Raw genomic sequence first — 23,676 nt, forward strand, 5'->3', positions numbered from 1 at the left:
TATCCTCCATTACATAAATTTATTATCGGATGAAAAGTGCAATTTTCTATACTTCACTGAATTTGACTTCGATACTAAATTTTCCCATTTTCATGATGTTTTTCTTCAAGCTTTTGATATATCCTTTCCTAAACAGTTTCAAAAAATTAAACAAAATCAAAATTCAAGTAGACACAAAACATGGATTACTAAGGATATCGTTGAAGAAGGTATATTACTCAGAGATATTTATAATTTGAACAAGAGCCAAACCAATGTACATTTATTGGGTCAATATAAGCAACTCTTAAAAAATCATAGACAAAAAATTGTGCTCTCAAAAAGTCAATACTTTAATAATAAATTCCTCAAGGCTCAACATAAATCTGAAGCTGCCTGGTCTATCATCAGGAAAAACACTCTTATAAACGATTCATCTAAGACATTGGCGATGGTGTACTTGTTGACGATGGTCCCGGTATATCTCAAGCATTTAGTAGTTATTTTGTCGATTCAGTGGAGTCATTAGTAAAAAATACTGCACCTGGTGGCATTGAAAATCGTTGTGTAAAAACGGAGAGTCTTTTCCTCTATCCAATAGATGAAACTGAACTCGTGGAAATAATTAAATTCGCATGTTCGAAAAATTCCAGTGGGGTTGATGAATTGCCAGGCAATGTTTTAATGAAGGCTGCTTTGAAAATAATGGAACCTCTGATTTATCTAATCAATTTATCTTTCTCTGAAGGTATTTTTCCTTCCCGACTTAAGCAAGCAATGGTCGTCCCAGTCTATAAAAAAAGCGATAAGCATGTAATGTCGAACTACAGAGGTATTGCTTTACTATCTCCATTTTCGAAAATATTTGAAGAATCATATCAAAACTTGTGTCCTTTTTAAATAAATACAATATCGTATCTTACAACCAATATGGGTTTCAAGTGGGCTTGTCAACCCAGGATGCCATTCTTTCTCTACATAATCATGTATTATCAAACTTCGACAACGATGAAAAATCTTTCGACTTGACACGAGCGTTTGATATCAGTCATCATGGTCTTCTTCTTGATGAACTGTTTGGCATGGGCGTTCGTGGTCCAAGTCTGAAATGGATTGAAACCTATTCAACTGGTCGTACACAGGTTGTTAAAATTAGGCTTCAGACTGGGTCATTTTTCTCTGAATTTCGAAACGTTGTTACAGGTGTGCCCCAAGGCAGTGTTTTGGGGCCTACACTATTTATTTTATTTGTTAATGACCTTTCAAAAATTAATCATCCACAGTGCTCTATACAATTTGCTGATGACACATCTTTTACTGTCAGTGGTTCGGAATGTGAAACATTGTCAGTAAGAGCAAATGATGCTGTATTCAACATGCAAAATTATTGTTCTAAGAATGGCTTGATTCTAAATAATCTTAAAACCAACACCATTTTCTTTACAATTCAGGAAACTGATTGTAGTATATTGGTTAGGTCTGAGATTAAAAATATTGAACAGGTAAACTATAAAAAATTTTTAGGAGTTTTTATTGATTCCCAACTCAATTGGAATCATCATGTTGATTTCATACTGAAGAAATTAGCGACACATTGTTTCGTTATATGGAATCTGCGTAATTTTGTGTCTATTGAAATTCTTAAAAGTTACTATTATGCATATATTTACTCTGCCCTCAATTACTGTATTATTTGTTTTGGCAACTGCAATAGAATCAGTGTCTTATTAATTTTCCAGAAAAAAAATATTAGAAACAATTTGTTTTAAAAAAAAATCGATTCCTGTAAACCACTATTTGCAAAGTTGAATATATTAACTGTTACTTGCATGTATATTTTTAATTGCGTAATCTGCGTTAAATCAAATTGCTCCAAGTTTTAGAACAGAGATGATACATGTCTTCTTTCGGGCTTCATCCTGAGAAAAAACTATAACATTTCAATTCCTAGTCATAAGTTAGCCAAGGTGACTAATGGACCTCATATCATGTCAAAAAAACTGTACAACAAGCTCCCAATATCCATTAAAAAATAACTAGTGTAAAGCTCTCTAAACAAAAAGTTCGGAAAGTATTATGTGAAAAGGTATTTTATTTGCTTGATGAATTTTTTCAGTCTGATTTGAAATTTAAAATTTTAATTTTTGTACCCCTTTTATGGTCTGAATGTTATGTAATATATCATATAATTATGTTGTTTTATGATTGTGACCTCATTGTAATTGTACTGAGTTATGTGACTTTTTCCATGCCGTCCCTAGGTCTACGGAAATAAAGATTTTTGATTTGATTTGAAATATTGAAAAAATACTTGATAATGCGGGGTCAAACACGAAACTGGTCGTATACATAAAATCAACTAGTGGTACTTAGACAAAAGTGTTTTTATTCATTTCATTAAAGTGATCATGAATTACCACAAAATAAACAAGTAATCAATCATACATAATACAGAAACTATATGAAACATAAATAGTCAATAGTAACGGCATCTTTTTCTTTTCCTAATATATTTTTTCCGGTAAACTAACACATAGTATACCTCTGAAAAACTGGATTTGCCAGGATTTTTAAAACACTTGATACCCTCACGATGAAATCCAATGATACACTGAAATGGATCGCGTTCCTGGTCAGCCCTTCGATGTGGCAGCATTGTAGGGCTGACCAAGATGCTCTTCATATAGCGATTTGTATAACTATGGGCTGACCAACAGCATGGGGCTGACAAAGGTTTAAAGGATATGTAAAATTTTTATTTTCAGAAAAAATCTACCCCTCTGATGGGCCTATTAATAAAATCATACCACTGAAGAGTATTCCGAAAAGTATATACCTAAATATATTCGGGAAGTGCTGGGTGGACCAACGCCCTGTTCATATACCGGGCTCACCAATATGCAACGAACAAATATATATATATATATATATATATATATATATATATATATATATATATATATATATATATATATATATATATATATATATATATATATATATATATATATATATATATATATATATATATATATATGTTAAAATACTCAAACACATATAAAATTGATTAAAGATATCATACAATAAAAAATACCAAAAAAGTTTAAAATGTTCAAATGCAGTTGATAAAATAAATTATATGTAGAAAGCGGTCCTCATAGAACTCTTCTAAAACTATGATAGGATACCAGCTTGACTGGTAAACAGTTATGTGAGTTGTAATCCAAAGAATTTTTTTTGTGATTTAGCTAGGCGATATCGATTTGTTCAGATCTTTTCAGCGTTTCTCGTACGGTACTGATGAATATTAGAACGTTTAGGTAAGGTACTCGCAATTCTGTGGATTTCTAGCAAAACATGAAAAATGAATAACGTTGGTACAGGCATGATACCTAGTTTTTTTAAAATTGGCTGACACGGTTCCCGAAAACTTACATCTGTCAATATTCGAATGGCTCGCTTTTGTAACCTAAAGATATTGAGAAAACCAGGTGAGTTTCCCCAAAGAACAATCCCATAACCAATGTGAGAATGAAAAAGCGAATAATGAGTAATTTTTGATATATCGAAGCTGGTAATATTTTGAAGTTGTCGTAGAACATAAATAGTGCTGGATAACTTGCTCCTAAGCTGATTTGTATGTTGATGCCAAGATAAAGTATTGTCAAGTGTTATGCCAAGCAATTTCACGCTATCATTTGAGGGGCCTACAGTGGAGAATTGCAGACGTTGTGTCTTATTGGTATTTAATTTCAAATTATTTATTAGAAACCAAGTATTAGCTTTATTTTCAATGTCTTCCGATATTTCTGTTAGTTTGTTGATACTATTTCCACTGTAGATTAAGGTGGTATCATCAGCATAAAGAATTGTTTTATTTGGCGTCATTAAATTGCAGAAATCATTTACGTAGATGATAAAAATGAAAGGCCCAAGGATAGATCCTTGAGGCACTCCATGTACTACAGGTTTGAAGCTAGAAATGGTATTATTGTAAGAAACAGCTTGATATCTATTTGTGAGGTACGATTTGATAAGTGTTAACGAAACTCCTGTCACCCCATAATATTGTAATTTTTCAAGTAACAGCGTGTGTGACACGCAGTCAAAAGCCTTAGATAAATCAAAAGTGTAATGGCAGTATGCAGTCCATCTTCAAGGCCATTAATGGCATATTCAACTATATCTAAAACAGCTTGCGAGGTGGATCTTTCTTTGCGGAAACCATATTGGGAGTTTAAGAATTATTTGTTTCAAAATAGGAACATAGGCGTCTTTTTAAAATTATTTCAACAATTTTACTAAAAATTGAGATGATGGAAATAGGACGGAAATTATCCAAGGAAGAAATATCTCCTTTTTTAAATATTGGGATCACTTTGGAGAACTTGAAAGAATCCGGAAATATGCCTGTTTCAAAAATCAGATTTACTAACATGGTTGACGGGTATAGTATGATGTCGAGTGTTTTCTTGATAATAGAACTATTTTAATCTTGGGCATCTAGGCAGTTTGAATCTTTTAGAGATTTTACCGCTTCTATGATTTCAAGGTCGGTAACGGGCTTGAGAAAAAAGGTGTTGCAGGGAGCTGGAAAATTTTTTAAGTTTTGTAAACCAGGTATGGGTAATTTAGGTAAAGATTTTATGATACTTTCTGCAATAACCACAAAAAGTTCTTTCATTTCGTTCGAAATTGATGATCTTCCAGCAAATATTAAATTTATTTTTTGCTGAACGAATGTAATCATCATAAGCTCGTTTTTTAGCAAGTTTTATTTGCTGTTTATAGTCCCTCTTTAGGTACTTATATAGCTCAACAATACGTTGACCTATATTTGTATCGTCTCTTCGAGTTGGGAAGATTTCCATTTGATATCTTGGTCCGGTGTTGTGTTCGCTTGTAATTTCTCATCTACATTAATTCAATGAGGATTCAGTTACACATAATATCAACTTACTTCTACATATTCATGTTTATTTCTTGCCGATATTATAAAACAAAAACCTTTACCAACAAAAACAATCATGTAGTGAAAATCTCACAATAAAGTGTTTTCTGCTTCATTAGTTTCCATTTTTGTTAAAAAAAAATAATTGTAGCTGCTACCAATGAAAGTTCGACTGTTGAAAACAGCCTGAATAAATAACTAATTCGACATGTGTAGTTCCAATAAGATGGCCGTTATCAACTGTTGAATTTCAGAAGTTTCACCGGTGAATTTTCAACAAGTAACGGCTCAGTTTATTAAAGTTTTTCTTCCACTCACATTGGGGCATGAAGACCTTCATTATTGTTATAATAATTTTTTTAATTTTTCAGGTATTCAATCTATCAGAGCCCAAAAGAGCCTTGAGAAATGAACACAAGCATGTTAAAGAGGTGGGGTGGGCTTCCAAACTAGCTCCGCCGCTCGAAAAGTTATGTGGTGTTTGTAAAGAAATCGATTCCTGGCTATCTGCAGATCAGCATAGAATAGCTGTTCTTCATGCAAGGTAAACTATTCCTATTTCATTGATATACTCATCAATAATTTGAGAATATATTAGATACTATGAGTTACAATCGAAAAGCTATTATACAGGGTGATTCAAAAGTACTTTGACAAACTTCAGGAGGTGATTCCTCACAATATTCTAATATGAATTGTCCGAATAAATAAATGTCCGGAAACGCTTCGTCTCCAAGATACAGGATGTTGAAGTTTTATTTTTATTTTCGTTTTTTTCAAATAACTTTTGAAATACTGAACTTAATTAAACGCAACTTGGTAATAGGAGGTTTTTGAGGTGTCGAATTCGAACCTGATGTTCTTATTGCTCTTACTCGTAGGGGGCGCCACCTACACGTCTTTTTCTTTTTTGAAGATTCATAATTTTTTTGGGCGTACTTCTAGCACATTTTTCAGAAAAAAAATCGATTCCTCTATCATATCTACGTAAATAAGTTACACTTGTTACTAGTCGCTGTAAGCAACCGTTTTCTAAATATTTGGACTTGAAAACTTCAAATCGATTATTTGATAATCGATGCATGTTGAATTTATTACAAATATTTTGCATTTTTCAGAAGAATGCTTTGGAAATAAATTTGACATTTGTGAGTTGTTTTGGTAATTACATATTTTGTGACCGTTAGACGTTTTGTTGAAGTTTCCGTAAGTAGAAGTAGAAAACACTTATTTTGAAAAAATGGATTATTTAAACAATAATGCTCATTTAGCCGATATGCATTTCGTTTATGGCCTTGCGGATGGCAATGCGCGCGAAGCAAGACGTATTTACCAGGAGCGATTTCCTAATCGAGTACTGCCTTCAGCTCCAACAATTGCTAGCCTCCACCATCGTTTGGCAGAAACAGGTAGCTTTGAGAGGGCAGCTGATATTATTGGAAGACCACGAGCTGTCTGAACACCAGAATTGGAAGAAGCTGTTTTGAACGCTTTCGAGGAGAATCCAGAAACAAGCACAAGAGTAATTGCTGAAGCTGTCAATTCTACTCAGTCCACAGTTTGGAGAATTATCCACGATCAACAGTTTTATCCAAACCATATTCAAAGGGTACAAGCTCTTTTGCCACGAGACCTTCCCCAACGCATTACTATGTGTTAATGGTTTTTGAGAAAATTGGCTGGAAATCTTCAATATTTAAGATATGTACTCTTCACGGACGAGGCAAACTTCTTCCGAAATGCTATCACAAACTTTCATAACAACCATGTTTGGGCTCTCGAAAATCCGCACGCAGTTAGTGAAAGGCATTATCAGTATCAATTTTCTGTGAATGTATGGGCGGCAATAATTGATAATTACTTGGTAGGTCCTTTCTTTCTTCCGTTCCGACTGAATGGCGCAACTTACAGACACTTTTCAGAAAATGAATTGCCGGGACTATTTCAGAATGTACCATTAGAAATTCGTATCCGCAATCCGCATGTGGTTTATGCATAATGGGGCTCCGGCCCATTTTAGCGTTGTAGCCAGGGAATTTCTTAACACAGTCTATCCAAATCGATGGATCGGTAGGGGTGTAGGAGAACCTAACCAGGCGTGGGCACCAAGGTCCCCAGATCTAAACCCGATAGATTTTTATTTTCGGGGACATTTGAAGTTACTAGTTTATAAGACTCCAGTAGTGAACGAGGAAGATCTAAAAAACCGAATAGTAGATGCCTGTGAAAGAATAAGAAACACACCAATAATTTTTGAGCGGGTACGAGATTCAATGACTAGACGACTGACTGCCTGTATCTTCGCTGAAGGTGGACACTTCCAACAATTTATTTGAATACAATTTAGTTTCGTTTATTTTAGTTTATTCTACATATTCAAAATTTCCTGAAATAAAATGTTGACATTTCTTGCAAATTTTATTAAAACAAATACTGATTATGCACCCTTGATACAAAAATAACTATTTCGCTTAAGGATGTCATAAAGGAATGTACCTAACAGTAATGACCTCTTCAAACGAGTAAAACGTCAAATTCATTTCCAAAGCATTCTTGTAAAAAAGCAAAATATCCGTAATAACCTCAACATGCATCGATTATCAAATAATCTACTTGAAGTTTTCGAGTCCAAATATTTAGAAAACGGTTGCTCACAGCGACTAGTAAGAAGGGTAGTTTATTTACGTAGATATGATAGAGGAATCGATTTTTTTACGGAAAAATGTGCTAGAAGTACGCCCAAAAAAGTTATGAATCTTTAAAAAAGAAAAAGATGTGTAGGTGGCGCCCCCTACGAGTAAGAGCAATAAGAACATCAGGTTCGAATTCGACACCTCAAAAACCTCCTATTACCAAGTTTCGTTTAATTAAGTTCAGTATTTCAAAAGTTATTTGAAAAAAACGAAAATAAAAATAAAACTTCAACATCCTGTATCTTGGAAACGAAACGTTTATTTATTTGGACAATTCATATTAGAATATTGTGAGGAATCACTTCTGAAGTTTGTCAAAGTACTTTTGAATCACCCTGTATAATTGCCGGTATTGCGATTCTGTAAACTTCTACATTAAAACCTCTCAATCTTATGTCATTCTACAGGACGTTCCAACGAAAACTTCACCCCCCAGTCAGTCAGAAAAAGACGTGTAATCGAAGATTTCGAAAAACACGTCAATTTTTTTGTCTAGGGGGGACTAATTCTGATATGGAAATCATACCCGAAACTTCACCCCCCTGCGGTCAGTAACTACCCCCCTATGTTTTTTAATGGCATAGAGGGTCGAGTGATACATTATTTGAAAGGTCTTCTGTGTCTCTATTAGCTCTGCAATTTTTTTCGAAATTGGTTCATTCATTATTCCGATAATAGGTTCAGTAGAATTAACCATTTTAGAACACAGTGAATAAGGATGAATGAATAATAATTCGTGAGGAAGTGACAGTGACCAACTATCTACTTTTTGTTCTGCGACAACTAGATTCAACAAAAACTACCAGTGCAGAAAAAACTAACAGTGTCGTCCAATTCAAAACGTTTACTACTAATATAAATAAATTCAACAAATCTAGAAGACCTGCGACAGAGAATTGTTCAGGAATGCCGATTTCTGACTCCAGATATCTTCAATAATGTGAGAAACGCTTTTAAAAGGAGACTGTATTATTGTATGGAACTGAATGGAGGTCATTTTGACCACTTCATGCGTTGATTGTGTTGCCATTGATATTACTTTCGTTGATTTCCTCAATAAAATGAGCCACAGCAATTTTTCTGTTTTTTCTAAAATAAAACGTTCAACATTTTATTTCTCAATGAGGAATGAACCTCAGGGATCCATATTGTCTCCAACCCTTTTTTTATTGTATATCCACGACTCATTGGAAAAAACAAGAATCTAATATAATGCTTTGCTGACGACAGCACACTTGTCTCGTCAATCCATTTGGATTCCAGGACATCGGCTACGGAGGCACATCTTTACCGGCAGCAGGAGGTTGTATATTTTATTGAGGATCTAGAAGTGATTTCGAATTGGGGTGAAAATAACCACGTTCAATCAATGCCACAAAAACCCAGGCATCGGTTTTCTCCAAGAAGATAAATGTTTTCGAACCGGATATAATAATGTCAGGTCAGACAATTAGTTCAGTTCCCAGAGAATTTCACTTTACAGAAGGTGGGGTGGAAGATTCCTTCATTTCGTTTTAATGGAATATAAAAAATGTGACTAAATCTGGGCTTGGCACAACTTTTGGTAGCCGAAAAACCTCGAAATTTTCGGTCATTCTTCGCAATATTTCGAAAAGTAGTGGTTCTAGCGAAAAACCGCTTCTCTACAAAGTTGTAAAAAAAGGGATGATGCTAGGGGTGAGGGGGTGGCTTTTCCAGTAAGTTTAAATAAGCCATAATGCTTGCCCCTTCCAACATAAATTGACGTGTTTTTGGATTTTTCCTAAATACCAGTATTACAAAAGTTATTAAAGGTGGATACTTTTATCTGAAAAGCACTGTATAAAATCGCCTGTTCATGGGTTTATCACATTTCTAACATATTTTTTTTTCCACAGAGGAGACAAAGACAAACTAGGAGTTATCGTGGCAGCGTATATGCACTACTCAAGTATTTGTGGAAATGCAGAGCAAGCGTTAGATAGGTTTTCTATGCGAAAATTTCTGGAAGACAATGTTGGACCGATTTTGCTTCCATCTAATAGAAGGTAGAAGTCCCATTACATCTGAAGTAACATGTAGATGACATATTAATTTTGATTGATTTGATACTGAAGGGTGATATATTATTTCATGTATTTTTTTGATAATTTGTTTTCAAAATATTTCAAATATTATGACATGACAGATAATTTGATGGATGAAAATGGGTGAATTTTGAAAACTTTAAAAATAATCTGTTTTTCCATTAATCAGCTATTTATAAATAGATAAGTACTATTTTGATCATTTCCATATTGATGTCAATTCTAGAGCCACCGGTAGACAGCTGTTTCAGCCTATTGGGCATCGTCAGTACCGGGCAGGGGGTCCTCGATTGAAGACAAAATGAGAAAAACCAAGAAAAGTACTTAATAAAAATAGCGGTGTAAACGCAAGCGAGACATAAGTGGAACCACCTATTGGTGTGACACCCAAGTCAACTTTCCAAGTTTTTATGTCAGTGTTGGTAGTTTGACCAATCAACCGACAACTGCAGTAGCAGAAATTTGGGAAGCTAACCTGAAATGCCATTGGAAAACGAATCCACATGTTTCTAGAAATGATATGAAATCTAGAAAGGTTAATGTAGTCAAGCTGCTGGAAAATAATTCCATAAAATTCAAAAAATAAATAGATAAGTACTTTTTGATTACTCCCATATTGATTTCAATTCAAGAGCCACCGATAGACAACTGTTTCAGCCTATTGGGCATCGTCAGTACCGGGCAGGGGGTCCTCGATTGAAGATAAAATGGGAAAAACCAAGAAAAGTACTTAATAAAAATAGCTGCGTAAACGCAAGCAAAACATAAGTGGAACCACCTATTGGTGTGACACCCAAGTTAACTTGCCAAGTTTTTATGTCAGTGTTGGTGGTTTGACCAATCAACCGACAACTGCAGTAGCAGAAATTTGGGAAGCTAACCTGAAATGCCATTGGAAAACGAATCCACATGTTTCTAGAAATGATATGAAATCTAGAAAGGTTAATGCAGTCAAGCTGCTGGAAAATAATTCCATAAAAATCAAAAAATTAATAGATAAGTACTTTTTGATCACTCCCATATTGATTTCAATTCAAGAGCCACCGGTAGACAGCTGTTTCAGCCTATTGGGCATCGTCAGTACCGGGCAGGGGGTCCTCGATTGAAGAGAAAATGAGAAAAACCAATAAAAGTACTTGATAAAAATAGCTGTGTAAACGCAAGCGAGACATAAGTGAAACCACCTATTGGTGTGACACCCAAGTTAACTTGCCAAGTTTTTATGTCAGTGTTGGTGGTTTGACCAATCAACCGACAACTGCAGTAGCAGAAATTTGGGAAGCTAACCTGAAATGCCATTGGAAAACGAATCCACATGTTTCTAGAAATGATATGAAATCTAGAAAGGTTAATGCAGTCAAGCTGCTGGAAAATAATTCCATAAAAATCAAAAAATTAATAGGTAAGTACTTTTTGATCACTCCCATATTGATTTCAATTCAAGAGCCACCGGTAGACAACTGTTTCAGCCTATTGGGCATCGTCAGTACCGGGCAGGGGGTCCTCGATTGAAGACAAAATGAGAAAAACCAAGAAAAGTACTTAATAAAAATACATGTGTAAACGCAAGCGAGACATAAGTGAAACCACCTATTGGTGTGACACCCAAGTTAACTTGCCAAGTTTTTTATGTCAGTGGAAAATTATTTTCCGAGATTATTAATGTTTTTCACAATTCGAAGAATATTGGAATTTCTAAAAATAATTTCAAAGTTATTGGATATAATAAAACACACCGAACGAAATTATTCCTGCGGACGCAATTCCAACTGCCCATAACTTTCTCATCTTCACAGATATTTTGATGATTCGTTTATAGTTTTCTTCAATTCCACCCTAATTTCTATAATCAATCTGTATTGAAAAAATTAAATTTCCTGTATTATTTCCTCACAGATACGTAGAGTATTTCGCTGGATTACTATCCCGTAACATCAAAATCAATTCTGCTCCCATGTATCTGACCCACGTCACAGTTTTGGGGGCACCATCATTCCAAGATGGCGGTTGTAAGGCGTTCCTGAAATTGTATGAAGGACATACGCCGATATATACATCAGGTGAGTCGATGTAAATTTCATTTTGATTTGCTTTTTTAATAACACAGGGCAACAAAAACAACAGGAAAAATCTGAGACGTGTTTCACCAAAGAATTCGTTCTGCATGTACCGTTCTAATAGTCGCGTATTATCGGTCGACACCGTTTAACAACACTCGGGCGTCGGTCGACCGTTTAACAATACTCGGGCGTCGGTCGACCGTTTAACAATACTCGGGCGTCGGTCGACCGTCTAACAATACTCGGGCGTCGTTCGACCGTTCAACAATACTCAGGCGTCGGTCGACCATTATAACAATACTCGGGCGTCGGTCGACCGTTCAACAATACTCGGGCGTCGGTCGACCGTTATAACAATACTCGGGCGTCGGTCGACCGTTATAACAATACTCGGGCGTCGGGCGACCGTTTAACAATACTCGGGCGTCGGTCGACCGTTTGACAATACTCGGGAGTCGGTCGACCGTTTGACAATACTCGGGAGTCGGGCGATCGTTTAACAATACTAGGACGTCGTTCAAGCCCGTGTCTGATGAGGCTCATCGATTTCAGTCGAGTTACTGATTTAATGAATGTTTTATCAAGGTGGCGTGTAATCAATTGGTGTTTTTGTTTAATTGATGACTGTGCTTTGTGGAAATTATTTATTACTTTAAACCCAAATATTTTTAGGTGAACTGGATGGGGAGGTAATTGAATGAACAGGGTACCAACTATAAAAATATATTATATTAAAGTATATTAAAGAAATTACCGGGGGTTGTCAAACTTGATTCAAGAGTGGAGACCTACAAAAATCGCGTTGCTAGTTTAGGGTTATATATTTCAAGTTCTTTCAATTGATTTATCGATTTCCATAACTTCCCAACAAATCCATTTTCTTCCCTTCATTACATGCGTGTGAGATTTTGAGATTATCTTTTCTCATTTTGTGTTTTGATTCTTGAAAGTGTTCATACTCGCACAAGTTTCGACTTCTGAGGGTTGTCGTTCGTAGGGGTGTGACAGCTGGTTAACGGAAAAACAGATTTTAAACAGATTTTTTTAAACATATTGTGGATTTTTGTCCAAACAGACGTGTCCACGGAGCCTTACGTCAAAATTTCTACCGGTTTGGTCTGTATATACCGCAGAGCATTCACCAGTATAATATATACATGCCTGAGTAATATAGCTTCAACAGTTCTATGACATTCCTTATGGAAAACACGTGCATATTTAGGCAGGTTCAATCCGGTAATTCACATGGAAGGGACAAAGGTCCATTCTGTGTGAATTGGGCCTCAGATTTTAAAGCCCACTCCTCCACTTTTGCCGTCATACAGTCGACCAATCAGAAGTTATCGTGCGTAAAGCGGAAAATTCGAATCGTAGTAGATGAAGAAATATTGTCTGCAAAATAGGATTTTCTGGAATAATTTGGCAGTGCCGCAATGGAAATTGAAAAACAGAAATCCTTCAGAGAGCTAAAAAAATATGGAATCGAATGACGTATTCATATACTGGGTGTTCAATTTAAAAAATGTTACTTTGGTTGGCCACGCTCGGGTGAACCACCCAGTATGCGAGAAAATAATTTTCATAGATAGTATTCATCGATTTGACTGTAAATTGGGCAATTCAAAAAATTGTTTCCTCTGATAGCAATGGACCGAGGGATTCTTGTTGATTCACCCTGTTTGTTTACTCTAACGTGACGTAATTCGCTCTGATTGGCGTTCAACATATCGTATCAAATAAAAACCCAAATCACTTTATTATTCCTAGTTGATGGTTATTATGAAGTGATCTGTTATTCTGGGTGTATCTAGGATTTTTGTTATAATATTTCCATCATTTGTTAGTATTAATTCAATGATTGAACCACCAGAATTTGTAGGACGAGTACATTCACCAATCATGTTTTTGAGACCTATGTCATAAATACAATTTCTTGACCTATTACTATATGTTGAATTCGAGAGCCAGTCTATATTGATGTCACCTGTAATGATCACATTACAGTTTTCATCACAAATTGTATTATCACACCAATCTTCAAAAGAATCTAAAAAGTCTATACAGCTACTACTTGGAGACCTATACAGGGCTTTTCATGATGAGCGTTAATTAGCCGTTTCTGACAAACTATTTAACGGATCAACCTGAAAATTTCACAGTATGCATAAATCAATATGACCTACACGCCTAAAATATTTCAGACGAAGCGGCGTTGTCGCTTCTACTATAAAGTAGCGGCTTCTTCGATTTTTCAAATGAAACACTCCGTATATAATATCATATTATGATTAATTATCACTTTTTCAACAAATTCATATACCATTTCCCTATACCTATCTATTACCGTTTAGAAGATATAAATTAATTTCCATATTTTTTTTACCAAACATGAACTTTTATAAATAGTGATAATCTTGAACTCTCTTGCACTAAAACGATCAAATTTGAAATGGAGTGGAGTGATGCTATGAGGATCTTCACTCCGAGTCATATTTTCATTTGCCTCATACAGGGTCTTCAAAAAATGCAGATACTTTGATCTCATGAAAAAATGAGTGGAACTCAATTTTTTCAAATGGAACACCCTGTATATTTCAACATTTTTGAGCTCTACATCCAATTTTAGATTAAATTTGTTCAGATAATAATATTACTATTTTGAACCTTTTTCGAGATAAACTGTTTCAAACGGAAATTGACATGTTTTCTTTGTTCATCACTCATTTTTGTAAAACAGATTTCGTTTGATGTTTCTCAATTAGTTACAGATAATACAATAAAAAGATAATTATTAAAATACTCCTCAACCATCGAATGAAACTTCTCTTCAAACGATAGTTTTATTAACGCTAAAACACGAACTGAAAATAATAAACTCATAAATTAATGAGTTAATTTAATCGTCAGTGTAATTCAGAATATGTTCAAACACATTTGATAAACTGTTTCAAACGGAAACTGATGTGGTTTTCTTGCTCGTTTTTTTGAATTCATCACTTATTTTGGATATTCAACATTTTTTTTATACTTAGTAATATTTCTTTTTGATCCAGTTTTTTAACTGTCTCAGATCAGTCAATTCGAAATTGGTATGTACCTACCTTAGGAAAAGTTACAATTTGTATACATTGAGGTATTGGTCTCTAACGTACAACAGTACACATTAATATTTTTTAATAGTGTGCTTTGGAAAAATAAATAAACCAATTATTTAACGTCAGACTTTCGTTGGTGGTTTTGACTGATTGTCATAGCTACCAATTATAATAGAATGATGTCAAGATTAGGTTACAGTAATGAAGATTTCTTGAATTTATTAATAATTTATGGTGAGTGCAATAGAATTGCAAGTAGAACATGCCGAGTATTTCATGAAAGATATCCACAACTTCCGAAGCCGAATAATAATGTGATAAATCGACTACTAAAAAACTGTAGGTTGAATGGAACCTTCCGTCCAAAAATCATTCGTAAGAATACTAAAGTGGATGATGATGACAATAGTATAACAGTTTTGGGATACTTTCATGCATTTCCAAATGCATCTCTGCACGAGGCTGAAAGGGAGATAGGTATACCCTACGTGACAATTTGTCGAATTCTTAATGAGCATAAATGGCATCCCTATAAGTTCTACTGTGTCCAACATTTGAAAGAGACTGATTTACCTCGTAGAGTGGAATTCTTTGAATGGTTACTTGTCAAGACTCAAGAGGATGAACATTTCCTTGACAATATCATATGGACAGATGAGGACAAGTTCACAAAAGATGGAGTTTTCAATAGACACAACAGTCATTATTGGGCGCCAGAAAATCCCCATGTTGTCCGCCAAAGGGGTTTTCAAGGAAGATGGCAATTCAATGTATTTTGTGCCATAAGGAATGAGTCAATTTTTTATATCGAGTTTTATGATGATAATTTGAATGCATCAAAATATGAATATTTACTGAGGAATGGAATTCAAATGATTTTAAATAATAGACCAGGAAGAGAACGTGTATGGTACCAAATGGATAGTGCTCCACCCTATAATTCTCATTCAGTCAGCAAAGCTTTAACCGAAATCTTCGAAGACAGATGGATTGGTAATAATGGACCTTTTCGTTGGCCTCCTAGAACACCAGATGGCAATCCGATAGATTATTTCGTGTGGGTTTTCATTAAAAATATGGTTTACTCTACTCCAATAACAACAATGGAAGATATGAAATCGAGAGTTACAACTGCTTTCAATAGTTTGACTCCAGACTTGATCAGAAGCGCTACACATGACAATCTTTTGAAGAGATTACATGTTTGTTTAAGTAGAGGTGGAGATGTGTTTGAACATATTCTGAAATACACTGACGATTAAATTAACTCATTAGTTTATGGGTTTATTATTTTCAGTTCGTGTTTCAGCGTTAATAAAACTATTGTTTGAAGAGAACTTTCATTCGATGGTTGAGGAGTATTTCAATAATTATTTTTTTATTGTATTGTCTGTAACTAATTGAGGAACATCAAACGAAATCTGTTTTACAAAAATGAGTGATGAACAAGGAAACCATGTCAATTTCCGTTTGAAACAGTTTATCTCGAAAAAGGTTCAAAATAGAAATAGTATTATCTGAACAAAGGTAATCTAAAATTGGATGTAGAGCTCAAAAATGTTGAAATATACAGGGTGTTCCATTTGAAAAAATTGAGTTCCACTCATTTTTTCATGAGATCAAAGTATCTGCATTTTTTGAAGACCCTGTATGAGGCAAATAAAAATATGACTCGTAGTGAAGATCCTCATAGTATCACTCCACTCCATTTCAAATTTGATCGTTTTAGTGCAAGAGAGTTCAAGATTATCAGCATTTATAAAAGTTCATGTTTTAAAAAAATATATCGAAATGAATTTATATCTTCTAAACAGTAATAGACAGGTATAGGGAAATAGTATATGAATCCGTTGACAAAGTGATGATGAATTATAATATGATATTATATACGGGGTGTTCCATTTGAAAAATCAAAGAAGCCGCTACTTTATAGTAGAAGCGACAACGCCGCTTCGTCTGAAATATTTTAGGCGTGTAGGTCATATTGACTTATGCATACTGTGGAATTTTTAGGTAGATCCGTTGAATAGTTTGCCAGAAACGGCTAATTAACGCTCATCAAGAAAAGCCCTGTATAAACAAACCACAAGGCATACTCTTTTTTCATAAACAAATTTTACAGACACTAAACCAATATATTTTTGTACATAATATTTTTCACAAAGTAGAACTTCAAGACAATTTCTAATGTAAATGATTGAATCTCCAGAAGAGCATTCACCAGCCTCACTCCAAGATTCTTGAGTAAAAAATTGTCATAGCAGTAATAGTGAACATATTTGATCGAAAACCATGTTGAATCGGGGAGATAATGTTATGCCTCTCAATGAAATGTAGTAAACGATGTAGGTATGCATATTCAAATATTTTTGAGAAACTAGATGGAACAGTGATGGGCTTATAGTTCTCTAACATCATGCCGTATCTTGTAGTTCCTTTATCGAATCATTATCAATCTCGCTCATAATAATACAATAGTTGCGTGTTTCATGCCAATTGCTCACACTTCCAATATTCATTGCTGAATTCGATGCAATTCTCCACGTACACATATCCAGTGACCTTCACAGAAGAAAGCAAAACTCATGTTACACCGGATTATCGGTGAAGAAAATCGTGATAGAAGTGAAGCTTGCTAAAGCGCACTGTCAGTCACGCTCAGTTGAGAATGAGCGACTCAAATATCAAAACGTGTTAAAAGAAAAGCCATTTCATGCCCACTTATTGTTTCCTATTAGCGGGATTCGCGATGAAATGGCGAGAGTGAGATTGTAATCGTGTAGTAATTTGTTTCTTGATTATGAGAGCGTGTCGCGTAAAAGAGGTATGTGATGAACTTTAGTAGCTGTTTGTCAGTTTTAAAAGGCGTCGGAATCAGTGTTCGAGACTCCCGATTTGTGATTGTCGGAATTCATGTCCCACACAACTCGGTTATCAGGTCGAATTAGATCAAAATAAATATACCCAGTTTGAAAAACTGAAAAACATGCTTTTAACGAACATCGAAGTAAAAAGTTAAAAATATTTTTTTTAAATAAGCTTAAAACAATAACGAACGAAAAATACTATTATTATTGTGAAAAAAGCGTGAGCGCTTTTTGCAATATTTTTTATATATCAAGCGCTTTTTTCACAATAACACTAGTATTTTTTGATCGTTATTGTTTTAAGCTCATTTATAAAAATTATGTTCAACTTTTTAGTTTGATGTTCTTCAAAATCGTGTTTTTTAGTTTTTCAAACTATATTTATGTTTAACTTACAGTTAGTAAGATCGAACGAAAAACTATCACACATTAAGGACATCTTATGGGGCGTTCCACAAGGATCAGTACTGGGCCCGATTCTTTTCCTTATTTATGTACTCTCTCAATTCAAGCAATTTTTACAATCTTTGTAGATGACACCACGCTCCTTTGGCATGGAAAAAATAATTCTAATATGACAGAGACTATCTCTATAGTAAAACCAATAGTGATTGAGAGTAAAGCGCGTTGTCATATCTAAATTTTACGTTACCAGTTTATAACAGGATCAAAATATAGTAAGCAGTAGAGTTGTAGGTTGTGGCAAATTATAGATAATACACAATACTAGTACGATTAAAAGGTATTATTCATGACAAAAATCAGTAATGAGCTTGTAATGAGTAATACTTATACATTTCCTGATTACTGATCAGTTAAAATTCATTAGTTTCTGTATAGTGTTAGATATTTATTACAACTAGTGGCAACGCTGTACGCAACGATATTTCTGTCTTTGTCACTTTACTGTTACTTCCATCTCATCGTTGCAGTCCTCACTAATGTACTTGCAGCCATGAGCGTATCATTGGTTTGTGAATTATACAGCGTGAATTGTACGTTTTACAGTTAAGTTAGTCAGCAATCGACGTGTTGTGATAACAATTGGTGAAAATAATAGTGCTAATAAGTGTTTAAGCGTTACATAATTATATTTCTATACCGTTCTCAAACTACTCAAAAAATGGGAGACATGGTCGGGCCTTCCACGTCGAAAAAGGTAAAACGGTCGGAGTCTCGGTCAGTAAGAGAAAAACAAATTGTACTGCGAGTATTTCACTGTCTTGAAAGAGATCATCAGCCACCAAAAGATGACTGTGCTGTGATGATGTGTTGTAATTCTACGTGTGTACCTCCGAATAACCAACCGGGCATTTCTACATCATTAAGTTCCACAATTACAAAAGATAAATTACTTGATATGTGCTCTGATTATACCGGTGTACCAAAATCATCGATTTACAAAATACTAAGAGAAGCAGAAATTCATGGGGACGTACAAACGCCAAAAACTAGTAGCGGACGAAAAAAAATCACAGTTGATGAAGAAGCCAAAACCAGTATACGCAGAACTATTCACAGTTTCTTTTTCAGAAATGAGCTGCCCACACTACAAACAGTTCTGGAGGCACTTAGCGATCATGAATTGGTCCCAAAAATGGGTAAAGAAACTTTTAGGAAACTTGTACACGAAATGAAATTTACGTACGGAAAAGTTGACAGGAAAAGCATTCTCATTGAACGTCAAGAAATAATAGCATGGAGAAGAAACTATCTAAGAAAAATTGACGAATTTCGGAAGCTCAAAATAAAATTGTACTTCATGGACGAGACATGGGTTAACCAAGGACATACGGTCAAAAAAGTATGGCAGGATGGTAATATAACAAGTGCACGACAAGCCTTTATTGAAGGTTTGTCAGTTGGGTTAAAACAGCCATCTGGAAAAAGTAGTCGTCTGATAGTTACGCATATAGGAAGCGACAGTGGATTTTTACCAAATGGTGAATTAATATTTAAATCTAAGAAAACAGGCGACTATCATGAAGAGATGAATGCGTAGGTGTTTGAAAAATGGTTTGAAGGCATCATTCAACTTGTGGAACCTGGGTCCACCGCCTATCAGAAAACAACTACTCTCTTGACTAATACCACGAAGGGCGTTGGATTATATCCGACAGGCGTCAGTGCAGGAATCTTCACAGAAAATTTCCTGATGAGTGGCTGATAAGCCCGAAAACGGTCTGCAAGTGTGCTCGTTCCAAAATTGAAGGTTTTCAGTTGTATTGTCAATTGCATATGCAGGAAATTTTATGTGAAGATTCCTGCACTGCCGCCTGTCGGATATAATCCAACGCCCTTCGTGGTATTAGCCAGAGGAGTAGTTGTTTTCTGATAGGCGTCAGTCCATTAAAGCTACTGTGTAGGTATATCGAGACTAGCTTGAACGTTTGAAGTTCATTTGCTTTAGATGTGTTTACTGCCAGTCTTCAAGCATAGCCCACTGACTAATAAGAAAGTTTTTCTTCCTTATTCAGAGGAATCGGGCAAATTACGGATATGCAGTTGTTTAGTACCTTGTCCACTAGATGGAGTGACATTTTGTGATGTTCGCTCCAACTTCGGAAGAGGAATGAAATACTCTGAAAGAATTCCGATTTTCAATTGTGGAATATCATTGACTTTAGGTCGATGATGGTCACTATCTTGCACTGATGAGCGGCTAATAAGCCCGAAACCGGTCTGCAAGTGTGCCCGTTCCAGGATTGAAGGTCGACTCTTTCAGTTGTATTGCCAATTGCATATGCAGGAGATTTTCTGTGAAGATTCCTGCACTGACGCCTGTCGGATATAATCCAACGCCCTTCGTGGTATTAGCCAGGGGAGTAGTTGTTTTCTGATAGGCGTCAGTCCATTCAACCTACTGTGTGGGCTTGAACGTTTAAAGTTCATTTCTTCAGATAACCTGAATTGTCAAGTCCATTTAACTTTCACTGTACTGATGTATAGTGTGAATGTAGTGAATAAAACAGTAATACCCATGCACAGGGTGTCCTTTGAGGGCTTCCTGAATCTGTTCAGATTGTTCAAATTGTTATCGACTGATACTTGTACTGCATATATTTTGGTTATCATTCATAATCTCCGTTATTGTTTCACAAATGTCCATCATTCTGTCAAAATGGTCGTCATAAAGCTGTTGAAGCATTTCAATTCCATACAGGCGACATTTACTATTATTACTTTTTTCATTATGAACGAAACCAGTTTTTTGAACTCAGCAACTAATTCCAGTACATAATTATGAGTAAATTACAGTTTATATTTTTATCACTTTGTGATTCGTGGTATTTCTTTCCAGGAGTGTATTCAGTGTCGAGAGGAGTGGGTCAATTCACAGTTAATGTCACTGGTGAAGGACGAAAGGGTCTTCAACTTCGAGGTGACATCCTCATAAAGTGCTACCACCGAGGAGAAATGGGTCGGGAAGCTATTTTCGCATGCCAGTTCCATACCTGCGCAGTAGCGGATAATACTTTGAGTTTCACAAGACAAGAGTTGGATATAGCATGCAATGGTAGGTATGACACGACACCTTTTGATTTATCTGACCCAAAATAGGCTTCAGTTTCAGCAGTAACCTCTTCATTCAAGCAAAATTTCTCACCGTTGAGCATTTTTTGAAGTCTGCGAACAGCGATTAGTCGCTGGGAGCCAACTCTGGCGAATACGGTGGATGTGGAAGCAATTTATACCGGGTGACCCGGAACCAATTTATCACCCTGTATATTCGTTGTTATTTTATGAGGATGTTTCAAATTCGGTTCTTCGATTTGACATTATAGATTTATAAATTAGCAAGTATCAAACCAAATATGACAGTTACGGTTTGGCCGGAAGCGCATCCAATTTTTATATTTCAAATGGAAAGTATGTTTTTTTTTTAAATAAAGATTCGGTATAGAATTACTTATCCAATGACATGTCACAGTCATACTTCCAATTCACAATCTGCCGATATAATTGAGATTTTATAAAAAATTACTTTTTGTATTCCCCTCGTAACGGAACATTTTCATGAAAGTGTGCTATGGAAGATTGAACAATATCGTGTAAGTAACAATAATTCATGGCCAAACTTTTTACACAATAAGTTTTATGCAAACTTACAATTTTTACAATTTTAGTTTTTCTCTATTTTTCAACATCAATACACTCATTTCTTTTGGTTGCTAACTCAAGAATTTTTAGAGTTGGTCAGAAACTCCAATATACAGGGTGTAACTGAATAAGTGTAAAACATTTAAGAAGGTGATTCCTCAGCGAAAAAAAGGTAGGATCTTTCATATAAAGAAACTGCATTGGAGCATCCCTTGTTAAGATACAGCCCCTTGAAGGGGGTACATAAAATTTTTATAACAATTTTTTTCACAAGCACTGACAAAGTTACAATATTAAAATCAACCTGACGTTTTGTACTACCAAAAAGACACTTAGCCAGTAATTTATTTGGTTTACCCCATGGTTGTAAAGGGTGGAAAATGCAACCCCTAAAATTTATTTCCAATGTAACTTTCTGTCTTGTTATCTGCACTCATCAATGATGCGGTTTCTTAAGTCCTCTACATCGCGAACAGGGGTACGATAAACCAAATGCTGTAAATGGCCCCAAATAGAGAGGATTGAGATCCGGGGATCGAGCGGGCCAGTTCTATGATTCTCCTCGACCTATCCACTGATTTGCATATGTTTCAGTTAAATGCTGACGTGCTACTTGACTAAAATGGGCGTGAGCCCCATCATGCATAAAAATATATCCCTTCTGACGCCCAAAGGAACTTCCTCCAGCAGTACTGTATGCACTTCTCTTAGAAATTGAACATATGCCTCATCATTTAATCGAGGAGGTAGAAAATTAGGCCCAATTGAATCATCCCCAATAACTTCGAGTCACACGTTAAGAGAAAACTGTTCTTGATGGTTAGTTTCGACAATAGCGTGAGGGTTTTCATCAGCCCATATGTGGTAACTATGAAAATTAATAATCTTGTCCCGAGAAAAACTACATTCGTCTGTGAATTCTATCGTCTTCAGAAAGTTACAATTTCTTCTTATCATTTACAGCATCCAATTGCAAAATTCAAGACGGTTCGGAAAGTCTCGTGGTAACTCGTTGCAGATGGTAAGGGTATAAGAGTTGTTCCTTTAAAATTCGAAATACCGTCATATGATCAACATTTAGCTGGAAAGCTATCTTTCTAGTACTGGTAGTAAGTTGTTCTTCAGTCAAATTAAGTACTGCCTCCTCAAGCTGTGGTGTTCGTACTTTTCGATGGCAACCACAATCCTGCGTTCTTTTGTCGATGTTCTTTTGTCCATATTCTCGTAATCGTTGATGAAGTCAAGAAAATATTCTATGTGAAGGATGCTGCCGTTGAGGATACATTTCAGCATATCTTCTAGAAGTTTCTAACACATTCCCCTGCGACAGACCGTAAACGTAATGCATATCAGCCATTTCCTCATTTGTGTTTGCCATTTTAATAACAAGTGAACCATCAAAGTAACAAATTGAGAATAGAACAACAACACACAATTGGTTTTTTTATTGACTTCTTTTGGGTAATTGTTACCTTCCACAATCTGAAAAAATATAAAAATTATAATGGAGAACTATATACAAGTGTAGAAGGGCAAACTTTTTAGTTTACCCCGATAAGTTACTGCGTAAAAATCAAAGTATTTTTCACAAAGAAAAATCTTCTATTTATCAGTAACTTGTCGTATTTAACAATTTTGCCTAATGTCAATTGTCTATTTTTTATATAATCTCGATGTTCATTCTCACGCACTTTCAATGGTCTTGAGGTTTCACCAATGTAACTTTTACCACAAGAAAAATGTATTTTATAAATACATTTTTTTTCTCCACAAAAAAATGACTTTCGTTGAATACACAATTGGTATTAATTCAATTTCGAAAATACACAAACTGACAGCGTCATACCAATTCAATTGTCACTAT

At 35.2% G+C, this 23,676-nt stretch overlaps 1 protein-coding gene and 1 long non-coding RNA gene across 23 annotated transcripts in view; one reads left to right on the forward strand and one right to left on the reverse strand.

The window, feature by feature from the left end:
- The window catches only part of by (focal adhesion protein tensin), a 687,936-nt gene that overhangs the window by 493,015 nt on the left and 171,245 nt on the right, over positions 1-23,676 (forward strand). For all 22 annotated transcript variants that reach the window (XM_074176604.1, XM_074176595.1, XM_074176594.1 and 19 more), the window contains 4 exons: positions 5,302-5,474; positions 9,501-9,650; positions 11,586-11,749; positions 21,013-21,228. In XM_074176604.1, the coding sequence (XP_074032705.1) occupies positions 5,302-5,474; positions 9,501-9,650; positions 11,586-11,749; positions 21,013-21,228 (703 nt within the window). The remainder of the gene's footprint in view (positions 1-5,301; positions 5,475-9,500; positions 9,651-11,585; positions 11,750-21,012; positions 21,229-23,676) is intronic.
- LOC141482795 (uncharacterized) lies at positions 729-2,932 on the reverse strand. The gene is made up of 2 exons (XR_012465727.1): positions 824-2,932; positions 729-770 (listed from the first exon to the last, which is right to left on the reverse strand). It is a non-coding gene; the product is annotated as an uncharacterized lncRNA (long non-coding RNA).

The sequence above is a fragment of the Leptinotarsa decemlineata genome, unplaced genomic scaffold (genome assembly GCF_025532065.1).
Source record: "Leptinotarsa decemlineata unplaced genomic scaffold, Ldec_3_MD MMD2_tig00001973_RagTag_RagTag, whole genome shotgun sequence".
Lineage (NCBI taxonomy): Eukaryota > Metazoa > Arthropoda > Insecta > Coleoptera > Chrysomelidae > Leptinotarsa > Leptinotarsa decemlineata.